A 12724-nucleotide genomic window follows, 5' to 3' on the forward strand; every position below is an offset into this window, starting at 1 on the left:
AGGCTGAGAGATGGGGAAGGGTTCCTGTCTGTCCTGCTGGGACCTCATGGCCTCCTGAGAGGCCACCTGTAGGCTCTGTGCTTGGAGCTGGTCTGGCTGCTTCCCCACCACCAATGTCTGTAAAGCTGAGATACATGGAGGATGAGGTAGGGCTTGCTTGTCTCTGTTATCACAGAATCATAGGTTTGGATTGGAAGGGACCTTAGAGATCATCCAGTTCCAACCCCTCTGCCATGGGCAGGGACACCTTCCACTAGACCAGTTGCTCCAAGCACTGTCCAACCTGGCCTTGAACACTGCCAGGGATGGGGCAGCCACAGCTTCTCTGGGCAACCTGTGCCAGTGTCTCACCACCCTCATAGTGAAGAACTTCTTCCTCATATCTAATCTACATCTCCCCTCTTTCAGTTTAACATCATTCCCCCTTGTCCTATCACTACATGCTCTTGTGAAAAGTCCCTCTCCAGATTTCTTGTAGGCCCCTTTAGATACTGGAAGGCTGCACTGAGGTCTCCCCAGAACCTTCTGTTCTGCAGGCTGAACAAGCCCAACTCTCTCAGTTATGAGGTTGTTTGGAGAAAATATTCATCCAGCTGAGGCACTGTCTTACTCTGTAAAATTATGTGAGGAATTTCAAGTACTGGCAGGACACCTGGAGTTTTACAGGAAGGAACTTCTTTGTAATAGAAATAGAAATTACAAAACAAAAAAAAGTATGAAGAATTCGCTTTTGGGAGCATGCTATTTGTATACATGGTGGTATTCTACTGGACAACCATTTTATATAAAACTAAATGAATGCATTCTTATCTTGCATTTACAACCACTGTGCAAGAAGAGGGAGAGTTTTTTGATCATCTCCATGGTCTTGGCTGCAGAATAACATACGTACTATAATCAGTGCAGCAAGTACTGAAGAAGCCTGTAACTGCAGTAGAACTGAAAGTCTTCTAGAACATGAAAGATTTTGCCATCTGCCACTTTAATATAGTACAAGTGGATTATCTTCCTCTCATGAAAATTATATATTAAATCTACACCAGCCAGACAATATAAATTACAATTTAAGAAGTGGTGGAAAGTAGCACAGTTAAAATTGAATTTGGGGAGTAGTTGATGGATGCCATAAAATCCTTTCTGAAGAGGTTTCTGGGAGAGTAGAAGAAGGGTGACTACCTTAATTAAAACGTGTTGTAACAATTTTTGAATTTGGCTTCGCATTTATTGTAATAACAACAAAAAAGCTAAGAATCCAATGCTTCTATCTCAAGTGGAATGCACATACCCCTTTCTAGCTTACATTAATCTGGTTTTGTGGAAGCAGAGTATTAAACCAGATTGTTAATGCTTCCATCTGGGTCCTGTTCTTTCCCTGCAAATGGGCTGTATTTTGCAGCAATTTGTTTGTATTTACTGCCTCTTTCCTCAGTCTTATCACCAGCCCTCAGATAGCTCGGGGAAAGAAAAAGCTTATCAAAACTTCAGGGCTTCACAGCACTGAGAAAGCAGGCAGCACACTAAGACCCTGGCAGCTTGTTGCATTTACATCCCTATGGGTTTTCTTTCCATCTTGCCATTTTCAGTTTCTGAAACAAGTAATAAAAAGAAATGATGATTCAGTGTGGGATGCACAAGACTCACAGAAACTGGAGTTGAGACATCTTGACTTCTTAGGAATTGTCATTTAGTGCAAAAATATGAATGTTTAGAAAGGAGCAAAATACCTCATAAATGAACTTGCATAGAGATGATAGAAGATTGCAGTGGGCACATACTGAGCATTAAGCGTATTTAGTATCCTCCTTTTTCTTGCAGATAAGCTGTTCTGAATACTTTTTTTTGCAACGCTAAGCAGTGGCATTGTATAGGTAATGATTATAGGCTATTCCAGTGAATGCACAGAGACAATTTCATTTCTGTGAGTAGTACCATTGACTACAATGGGACTATTTCCATGTGTAAAGTTGGCCTGGAGCGTAAGTGTGGGCGAGATTGAATTGGGGGGGGCGGGAAGACTGAATGTATATACCTCACCTCTTGAGAAAAGGCTCTTGAATAACACAAATATGAAAGCTCCATGTAGCTTCTGTTCTGGAAGATCACTGACAGATTGTCTTGAAAAGTGTATGTGAAATCTACATATAATCCAGCATTGCAAAGCAGAAGAACTGGAAATATAAGTGGAGAACCAGTTGTTAAGGTAATGTGCTGTCTTACAGTTATGAAAATCTTTCATCTGAGGTTTTCAAAGCACTTAGTGCTTAAGTGAGAATTACGTATTCTTTTAAAAAGGTACTGTTAAGTATCATCGCATGGAGCGGTGAGGGGATTATGAATAGCCGGTCAAAGGTCATGTGATGAAAGAATGAGCATTTGTGACTTCCTCATGCTCTCCTTAACAATGAGGAGTTATCTCTCATAATGCTTACCATTTGCTGTAGGTCACAAGTTGGTGTCTGGCCATAGCAGATGTACAGAAACTTTGTTGGCTAGTTTTACCTTCTGCCTGGAAGAATGAGGAGGGTATGGCTATTCCTAGAAAATACAAGACTGCAGTGGGGAAAAAGGAGATACTACCTGTTAATAACTGGATTTATGTCTTTGCAAAGAGAAGATCTTTAGGAGGTTTCGAATAGGACACTCTTGCTCTTTTCTGTGGCCCCTTACTTTTCTAAAATCAAGATACCCTTAGTCCTGGTCTGCAGACTCTGGTTTTTTTGCCCTGCTGATGGCACACATGAGCAGGATATTCTTTGCTCATCTACTGCAAACCTTGGATATGGACCCAGCCGTACTTGCCAGCACAGCAGCACTTCTATACCAGTAGTATGCTCAGTTCTGTGGACATGAGTGAGAAACTTCCATTGAAGCACTTTTACACTACTAGCTGAATTTTCTTCCAGAAGACCATATTTCATATTGTATAACCTTTCAGTTTTATAAACCAGTGGTGAAGATTTTTAAACTCTAATATAATGGTGAGAAGCATCAAAGATGTAAGAAAATTATAAGACATTGCTGTGATTGAAGGAGACAGTTCATTGCTGAGTTTCTGAATGAGAAATGAGTTGTCCAGATACTATACTAAGCATGGTATAAAGCCAATGCGGAACTGAAGGGAACCCAACTCAGCTGCTCCTGATGGATTACCTTTTCCTTACACTCTACTGTAGGAGATCAGACTGGAGTGTGGAGTGCCCTTTAGTCAGTCTCACTGTATCCATGACCAGAAGACCACAGGGACTTGCTTTCATCCCGCATCCAAATCACTGAAGGAAAGGCAATCTGTGAAGAATCTCTACCAAAATTAAAAGCAGGAGCTATTTTTCCTTTAAAAATCTGTGTGGGCCAATGTGGGGAGACATTAACTTGCAAATGTATTTGTAAAGCTTCTAAGGCCTTGGCTGGAGGACTTGTTGGGTTAGCTGGATGAGCAAACCGTTTTTGCATTGATGTATGTTGCAGTCAAAAGATTTTTGCCTGGTTTAATGCCTGTCCATCTTCAGGCATGTCACACTGAAGAATGGAGATTTTTTCATAGAGGAGAACTTGTAGCTGATGGCATATCATTAATGTGTAGACCTGGCCTTTGCATGACAGGGAAGGGAGACTCCAAAGAGCAGAGGTTTGTGTCCAGCCCAGCTGTCTGCCCACCTTGCCGACCAGGCTCAATCTGCAGACTGAATAATGCAGTGAGTTTTTAGTATTCTCCTCTAAGCAGAGAGCTCAGAAATGGCCTGTCGCACATGCCACTAGGTGGCACTTTAGGGACATGGCAGTCACTTGTTTTTATTCATTATGCATGAGCTGCATCACCAGAACTAGTTGGGTTTTGGGTTTATTTTTCTTTCTTTTTTTTTTTTTAAATTTAACTACTTATTTATTTTTGCCACCTGCCTGGTCCAGCCATGCCCTGCCTGGCTGGCTGCTGAGCTTTGCTGTCCTCATGTCCTGGCAGCGTGTACTGCAGCCCTGCAGCACAGTGGTTGCCACAGCTGTTAGGCTGACAGCCACATCACAGCACTTAGCTAGTGAAAAGACGTGCCTTGCATCAGTAGGAACAGTGATGTCAAGCCGTTGGAAATTTTGAAATCTTGCCCTTTTTGGCATCAGCACTCTGATTTGTATTTGCTTCCACATAAAGTTTATGTGTCCCTCCCCCCCTCCCCTTTTCAATTCCCTTCGGTTTAAAACAGGATCCTCCTGTAATGAGACCATAAAAAAAAAAAAAAAAAAAAAAAGGGAGGGGGAAGAATGTGGATGTTCCTGCAAAAGTTTGTGAGTTGTTTTTGTTTTTCTTTTCTAGGTCCTTTACCTTATGGTCATTTCAATTTTCCAGCTTGTTTGCAATTGACATTGTAGAGTGCCATGATATTTAGTTACATCTACACTGTTCAAACACATTGGTTCTTGAGAAACTGCATTTTGTCTACATGCAAATAACATGGAGTTGGTCTCCATTCTTTTTAATTCTGTGGAATAAATTGATCTATTCTTGCTTTTCATGCAAGGTGTAATGTAGATTCTGACAAGAGCATGAGCATCAGAAACTGCCCACCTTCCCAGGTCAGGGGGATATCTAGTGCTCCCTGTCCAAGAAGGGTCATCAAGAGCTGGTTCTTGTATTTCTCTGTTACTGCTTTGTTTTGTGCAGTAAAGCTATGCCATGAAGAGTTTGTAATATGTATATTATGTGGCTCTCTGAAAGACTATGTTTACTCTTGCTGTCCCTAAATTTGTCAAAGTGATGTTGTTTGGGCCCAAATTTATTGTGTGGCTCTGTGGGTATTTGAATTTTCCAATCCCCAAATTATTCATGAAAGCCCTGTGGACTTTGTCGGGCCACTGTTACAATGCTTAGGGCCTTCATTTCTTTCAAATACATAAAAAGTGGATGTAGAAATTGCGGAGATTGTGGGCTATTCAGCTTGCTGATAAAGAAATTCTCTGTTGCATTAAGTGGACTTTTAAATGTCTTTGATTTTTGTAGACAGAAAAAGAAGATTGCTTTTTCCATTTCACTCTCCTGTTTGTACCAGAAATCTAGTTACAGAAGCATTACTTCAACCCATGAAAAGCTTTCTAGAATTCAAATCTCAATATCCAATACTTATTAAAGTCCCAATATTTAGGATATTGATATTAAGATATTGGAAAATTACAGGGTGAGGTTTTATTTTTCTAACCATCACATAACACTACAGATATAGCATACTTAAAAAAGGGGGGAGAGAAATCTTGTCAGCCAAAACCTTTTCCTCTTCTCCCAAGGAATTACATATGTCTTAAAAAAAAGATCTCAAATCTCCCTCCTCTGTGCACATGTGCAACGCCATATGGCTGGAGAGCAGCAGTAACCTGACAGAACCATGTTTCCCCTGCATCTTACTGTATAGTTCTAACTTCTGTTAAAGTACGCCAAATTCTGTGCTTTCTGTCATTTTTGTTTGCCTTATGGTTAAACCCTGGGTAATGCTGGCCCCTTAAAAGTTTGTGCTTTACCCTGAACTTGGTTTTAAAAGCAGGCTTTCACCTCTGAGAAATGTGCCTTTTTTGAGGAGGGAGCAGTACGTTGGGTTGCCTGGAGGCTGCTGTCAGCGTGGCTCCAACTTGGCAGGAGTTGGGAAAGAGGAGAAGTCTGCCAGTGCCGGCTGCCCTCAGCCTCCTGCTCCTGCCTGCCTTTCCCCTCTGGGAGAGCCAGCTCATACCTTCTGGACAGAACAGCCACAGTGTTTATACCGTGTTTGCTGCTGCACACCTAGGGCAGGCAGCTCTAAATCCTGCTGCCCTCCCTTAGCTGATGTGCTGTGCCCTGTCCTGGTGAAGGACATGGAAAGATGTGGAAAGATTTCAGGAGAGGCAAAGCAAGGGATCAACCCTGTGTTTTAATTTGCTGCTCAGTCAGATATGCTAGTGGGAGCGTGTTCTTTTTTTGCAGAAGCGTAGACCTGTGTGGTGAGCATTCAGCTCAGTTTCTGTTTGAAAGGTGAGAAGGAAGGAGGGAAAACTTATTTGGCTTCTTTTATGACTTGTGTTTTCAGAAGCTTTCCTGGGATTTTTGGTATAATTCCAACTTTCTCACTCTAGACTTGCAAACTTCAAAGGCAGAGGCTTACTCCAATGAATTTTCATCACTGTCAGGAGATAATAAGGTGAAAGGCCACATCCAAGATCTTTCTAGCTTTTATCTACCTCTTCTTCTCTGATTATTTAGACCATAAGAGTAACTCTAGAAGAAATTCTGAATATTAGGTCATTTACAGAGACATGTTTTTTCACAGAAAAACTTTTCTCTGGTTTTCCTAGCACTATAAAATACAAGAAAACCATTTCATTAGAAATCTGCAAAATACATATGTCATCCATTCGGCTATCATCCTAAATCCATTTCCCCTGCTGCTGAATTGTTAAAATAACTTTTCTTTTGTGTATAACGTTTCCTTTCATTGACTTTATGTGACTGCTACTCATTTTCTGGGTGTAGCAATGACTGACTTGTTGTTGCAGACAGAGCAACCATCTGAGGTTGAATTACATCCTCAGATGAATAGACCTCCGGTGCAGGCAGAAGAAAACAGTTCAGCAAAAAAGGTGAGACCTGCACGCATTGTACCATTGTGGAGTGGTTTGTCTTCATCAACAAATGTGGTTGTTTTAAGTTTTAAAGCAATTAAACAGAGGGTTGGGGTTACAAATTTTACATGTTTACCTTCTCTGGAGGTCAAGGCACTAGAGAGAGCTGGGTTCGCGTGTGACAACAGCTCAGATAAATCATTAAGAAAGCTCTCTTTACATACACACTGATGCATGTGCTTTAAGAGAGGCAGCTCGCCATTTGTTTCAAATCAGTAAGGACTTGTGGAGCCATAGGGAAGAAAATAAAGTTTGATTATGCTCGACCCCCATCTCGCTTGTGATGCATTTCTTGCTTCCAGTTACTGAGGATTTGGGTTTGATGTAAACACACCCGTTTGCTAGAGGTCAGGATCTAAATGTACATAGACGGGGAGAGATTTGCTCAAGATGTGCCGTTTCTAGTATGTTTTTGTATGAACATTTGTGTAACTTGCAGTGACGCTCTTCAGAGGGCCTTGCTTAGGGATAAAGTGGTCTGTGAGCATTTTCCCGCTCTTGGCACGATCCTACTGCCTCCTTCCACCCAGAAGGAAGGTTCCAGTCCCAGGCAGAACAGGTTTTGACAAATCTGCCCTCAGATCCTCCCCTCTCTGGCAGCCAGGAAGCACCTGCAAGACCTTTGCTCAGCCCAACCAAGAACCGTTGGCAGGTGCTGTATGTAGTATGTACTTTGACCAGGGAGAGTTATTGCACGTCTTACCCTAATGGGGGGCACAGACAAATGTCCAGCATAATTTCCTATATATGATAGGGCTTTCCAAGCAGCATCCTTGATCTGTTTGTGCTCACTGCATGCTACTTTTAGCCTGGCCCTGCTTCTTCCTTGCCTTGCTTTGCAGCCCTGCTGGGGAAATGAAATACTTGCGGTCCACCTACTTCATGCTTGCCCTCACCCCATCTGGATCCGTAAATACAGAGAACCCCAGCCTGTGAGGCTCAGGAGGCAGGTTGTTGGCTCAGTGCTGACCCACCTTCCACAGGCTGGTGCAACAGCAGCCAGCCAAAGAGCCCTTGTGGAGGATTCTGCTTTTAGGTATTGGATCTTTTAGGTATTTCTTCCAATATTGCATTTGAAATGGAAGAGGGACTTATCCTATGGTTTTTATTAGGTTTTTGGCAATTTATGACAGACTGGGGTAATGGATTTGGCCTCTAGCCAGTGTATAGTTGTTGAAGGCATATGCAAGTTCCTCACTTGCTGCAGGAGCTGCACATATGCGTAGGATTTCAGAGTATTATATTCTTTGAGATCTGTGCAGTGCTGGTATGCTGACATCCTGATCAAAAGATCTAATAGTATTTTTAGATTTTTCCAGTAATGGCAGAACTGGTTTTTAGTGTTGAAATCCCTTGTTTCCTTATAATTCTACTTCCTCTAATAATTGTAATCCCTCTAATACTCATTATTGATGGTCCTATGTTGGTTTCATTCTGTATCACTCATACTAGTCTCTTCTGCTGAGTGAGGCTGCTTACTACAGTGTTGGGGTTTTGTTGTTTTTTTCTCCTTATGATTGCTAAGTCATTAAATGCTTCCTTTTTCTTTTTTCTTTTTTTTTTTTCTTCTTAAATTAACATATGTAAGGAAGAAAGTCTGGCCCAGTAAAATGTGCACTCTTGAAGTGATAATAAAATTTGGTCTCTGGTCTGTGACTGACACTTTCATCAAGTCACTTCATCCTTTTAAATCTTAGCTTTCTCATTCATGAAATGGGGCAGTAATAGTTATATTTCTTGTAAAAGAGCACTAATAATAGAATGCACTGGAAAGGATATATTTATATTTCAGATTTAAAACAGATATAAGGCATTAAAACTGCTTCTCATTGCAAAAGAAAGGATGTCTTAATTTAAAATAATGAAAACACTTCTTACTACTGAATTGTTAAAAATCCAAGACACTTTCTTTTACCTAAAAACCAGACTGTTTCTTTGATGTAGCTTATCAAGAGAAATAACTGGCTTTCTACACTTCCAGCATGTTAATTTTGCATGGATAATTTTATACATTTGTCTTCCTAAGTTATTTTCAGTGTTGATTCATGTAAGAGAGGAGGGGAGCAGGCAGAGTCTCCATGCTGTATGGGTGAGGTAATAAGTTGCACACAGAGCTATACAATCCAGTTCTGAAAAGCCTGTCATCTAGATGAAGACAAAACATCAGTATAATCATTTCATTCATTCAGGGGTTGCAGGAGTTATTTGTTCCTTTTTCGAAGTCAGAAACCTGAGAGGCTATTACTACATCTGAATTAAGCTCAGTACCTCTTTAAATTATGAAATCGTAGGCCAGCTGTCAAGAATTTCTGTGTCACAAGTATTCCCCAGCCTTATGATGGGACACATATGGCCTGACTAAATCTTGATGTTTCTTCCTTGCAGGAGGTTGTTCTTGCTCAGCCGCCTTCCAAACCCACCCGCAGGAAGCTCCGGGCAGAGGCACAGGGGCTGGAGACCCCTGAGCTTTCTCCCACTATAAATGCGACTCCTTCCGCACCAGCAGTCAAGCCTCACCTCCCAGTCCAAAAGTAAAAACCTGTACCAAGCACGTCAAACTGCGCCATGAGATCTGATATGGCTGGGTTTGCTCTTTGCGTGATTTTGTGCTTAATAGTTCTGGTTTTGAGAATGCTTCACAAGATGCAGATCTCTGACATCTACATGTGTCTTCTCAAACACAAACTAAGTCTGTGGTGACTGTTTAAGTTGGAAATATTTGATTGATAGCCTCTTCAAAGGTGTTTTACCTCTGTATGTGGTAGACATGTCTGAAGAGCAAACGTAGCTGTTCAACCAGCATCTCTCACACAATCTCTTTTAGATCTGTGGATGTGCATTTTTCCTTGCACATATCTTCTGAAGTTTTTCTCATTCATATAGACAGATAGAACCACAGAAATGTCCAGGAAACTGAGTCACGAAGTGCTTGATGTTGGTCATATCTTTGTGATATTTCTTCATCACAAGGCAGATTGGAAATGAGCTCGCCTCTGGTATGAGCTGAGCCATAGACCACTTGTGATAAACAGTGATTGCCAAATTGTTGTTTGCTGTCATAAATACAGCTGTTGAAGATGTCAGCAACAAAGACTTGTAGGTATTTCACTATATATTTATTTAATGGCAGTGGAGAAGGGGCTGTACAAACGGTAAATGAAGGCACTTGAAGCCCTATTGGATCTATACATCTCCCTCAACTGAAAGTGTGCAAACATTATAGCCCATCTTCACCAAAAGCTTGTAAAGACATCTGCTTCAGTCTGAAACAAAACCAAGCTGCCCAGATCAGTTGAGCAGCCCTTAGCAAATTGTTAATCAGTAGACTGAATCTGTGCTGCATAATTGGAGATTGGAATACGTAGTAAGACTCCTAGAATGCTCTTGAAGTGTTATTTTGTGCTTAGGGAGTGCATATTCTGTTAGTGGTTCAAAGAAAGATAATAACATTGTTCACACTTCAGCTTAATCCTGCTTTCGCTGTATCTTTCCTAAAATGTTTAAATGACCACAGACATATTGCCCTGTTTTTAATTGTTTTTCCTATAATTTATTACCTTATAGCCTATATTTTACTTTCATATAGTCTACCTGATAAATTTCAGTGTTACATTTTTCTTCTCTTCAATCTCTAGTTTTTACCTTGTCTTTGAAGTGTAGTCCAGTGTGTCTAGAGCTGTAGTCCAGTGTGTATAGAGTACAGACATGCAAAATGGATGTCTGATCTTCTGGCATCAGCCACTATTGAGGCTCTTAATTGAAATGTTTTGTATTTATCTGTTTGGCAGACAGTCTTCCAAGCAGAAAAGGGCTATTCAGACTGCTATACGCAAAAACAAGGAAGCCAATGCTGTGCTCGCCAGGTTGAACAGTGAGCTCCAGCAGCAGCTGAAGGTAAGGAATGCATTGAAAACTGGTGACAAAGCTCTCTAAAATCAGTTATGTGTCAACTCTAGCAGAGAATCTTGTTCATCCTTTCAGATGAGACCTTCTGCGTTACTTTCCTGCTTTCTGGAAGGGAATAAGTATGCTGTATGAGTGGGTTGGATGAGGCTTTCTGGGAAAAGTTAAAGCCTATGGGCCTGCAGCTCCACTGGCAGTTAGAGCCCTTTGGTCATCTTTGTGGCCCTGCTCTGGACTCACTCCAACAGGTCCACATCCTTCATATGTTGTGGGCCCTAGAGCTGAACACTGTTCTCAAAAATTTAAATATCAGTTCTTATTTTTCTGTTGCCTTAGTTCAAGGCTAATACAGGCTTTAGTTTTTGATCAGCTACAGCTTTTTCCTCTTTGTATATTGTGAATGGGCACTTGATTGGAAAGAGAGGTGAACCCCCAGTTCAGTCAGTGTGAAAGTTTGATTGCATATTCAACTTTATTTAATATAATTTTTTAACTGCTTTTTAGGGACCTCCTGAGAGAGAAGCAGGGTGGATGCTTTGTAGTGAACTCATAGCAAAATATAGGACAGTAATTGAAATAAGCATGGAGATTAAAACTTACAATGACAACACATTGCTGTCATTCCTTGGCTCAGATCTTATTTGCTTCCATGCACTATCTTCAGTATTCTCTGTCCTTCACAAAGCAGGCCAATGCTGTTACCTGTATTTTACAGCAGCGTAGAAGAGGCACAGAAAGACAGAGATTTGCCTAAATTCACATGAGAGCAGGAAACTGAATTTGTCTTTTAAGTCATATTGCTGCCTGGAAGCTTTCTGATGGAGCAGGGCTTTGCTGTTTTTATGAATGTCCCTCAGTGTAGGGCCAGCCTTGAGACCAGGAAAGGCTTTCCCAAAAACCACTGATCCCCAAAGTCTTCACAGTTAGTTTCTGACTGAGGCGCATGATCTTCCTGCCACAGCTGTCAAAGAGGTAGATTGCAAAACCTGTGTTGTCTTAGAAAGGCTGTCTCATTCATTTCCAAAAGGAAAGAGATTAGTTGTGTCAACCAGAAATTCTCAGAAAGCAGTTTTGAGGGAAATGTATTTTCAAGATAACCTGATTTTCTTTGGTAAAAATAGCCATTTGTGGCCAGCTTCCCTTCATCCCAAGGTATCGGATGACTGCTTCTCTCCATGATTGTCCAAACAAGTATTGCTCCACTGTAAGGAGGAGACACTAGATGGCTGTGCAGGGTGATAGTGTGGCAATAGTACAGTGTTTTGAGACCACAAGGAGAATTACTTCACAGCAGAGCCTGAAGCCTCCAGTCAGTGCCAGTGGTTTGCCTGGATGCTTTTCACTGGAGTGCAGTGGGGCACGTGAGCATCCCAGAAGTTACAGCACATCTCTCCGTCCTGCAGGAGGTTCACAAGGAGCGAATTGCCTTGGAAACGCAGCTGGAGCAGCTACGTCCTGTCACAGTCTTGTGACTTCCCTCACTGCCGTGCAGCAGCAAAAGCAGAGCACGTGTCCCAGCAGCCTTGCAAGAAGAGGAGCCTGGTGGGGCTAAGCAGGGTTTCTGCCAAGCTGGTGATGGTGGGGAGGACCGGCTTGTTGGGTCTCCCTTCACGCCACAGCACGCAATTGCCTTTGCAGGTGAAGAAGGTACAGAAAATAAATATCTGACTGCTGGATGTTTCTGAGCTGAAGGATGCTTTGCCTTTTTTCCTCCCTCTTCCCAGTCTAACGTGTAAATGCAGTTTATCACTGAAAAGAATAACCTGAGAGTATTTTATTTATGTAAAGAATTCCTGATTTATACATGTTCTGTGAGCACCTCCTGCCCCGGTCATTAAGAGGTACAGCGTTTCTGGGTTCTTGCTTACATTTAAAACTCATTCTCTGAGGCGGGCTATTGGATGCTACTGGTTCCTGTAGGATTGTATCATGGTAGAGTTCCTGTGAGTTCAATATGCTACAGGAATAAAGCTCACTAGACATAGAGTCTGCAATCACATGTCAGATAATTATTTTCTTAGTACTGTTTATTATGCAATCATGGATGTATTTTAATGTTAGAAAACTTGTATTTTATAAGTTCAAATCATAGCAGAGAACAGTGAAAAATACAAAAATATAATTATTTTGGTAATTACAAAAAAAAAAGTGGGTTTTGAGCTATAACTGTTTCTTCTCCACTAGTGTT

The 12724-nt window shown here is 41.4% G+C and overlaps 1 protein-coding gene across 5 annotated transcripts in view; it reads left to right on the forward strand.

Annotated features, from left to right (window-relative positions):
- REPS2 (RALBP1 associated Eps domain containing 2) overlaps nucleotides 1-12522 on the forward strand; it is a 99607-nt gene extending 87085 nt beyond the window's left edge. For 3 of the 5 annotated variants that reach the window (XM_061453155.1, XM_061453156.1, XM_061453160.1), the window contains exons 15-18: nucleotides 6508-6591; nucleotides 9019-9164; nucleotides 10422-10527; nucleotides 11940-12522. In XM_061453155.1, the coding sequence (XP_061309139.1) occupies nucleotides 6508-6591; nucleotides 9019-9164; nucleotides 10422-10527; nucleotides 11940-12008 (405 nt within the window). In that variant the 3' untranslated portion in view covers nucleotides 12009-12522. The remainder of the gene's footprint in view (nucleotides 1-6507; nucleotides 6592-9018; nucleotides 9165-10421; nucleotides 10528-11939) is intronic. The other 2 variants (XM_061453157.1, XM_061453158.1) reach the window with 2 other exon arrangements.
- Nucleotides 12523-12724: the final 202 nt, after the last annotated feature.

The sequence above is a fragment of the Pezoporus flaviventris genome, unplaced genomic scaffold (assembly GCF_033815535.1).
Source record: "Pezoporus flaviventris isolate CSIRO_AGI_PZ_B2104156 unplaced genomic scaffold, CSIRO_AGI_Pfla_v1 ptg000015l, whole genome shotgun sequence".
NCBI lineage: Eukaryota > Metazoa > Chordata > Aves > Psittaciformes > Psittacidae > Pezoporus > Pezoporus flaviventris.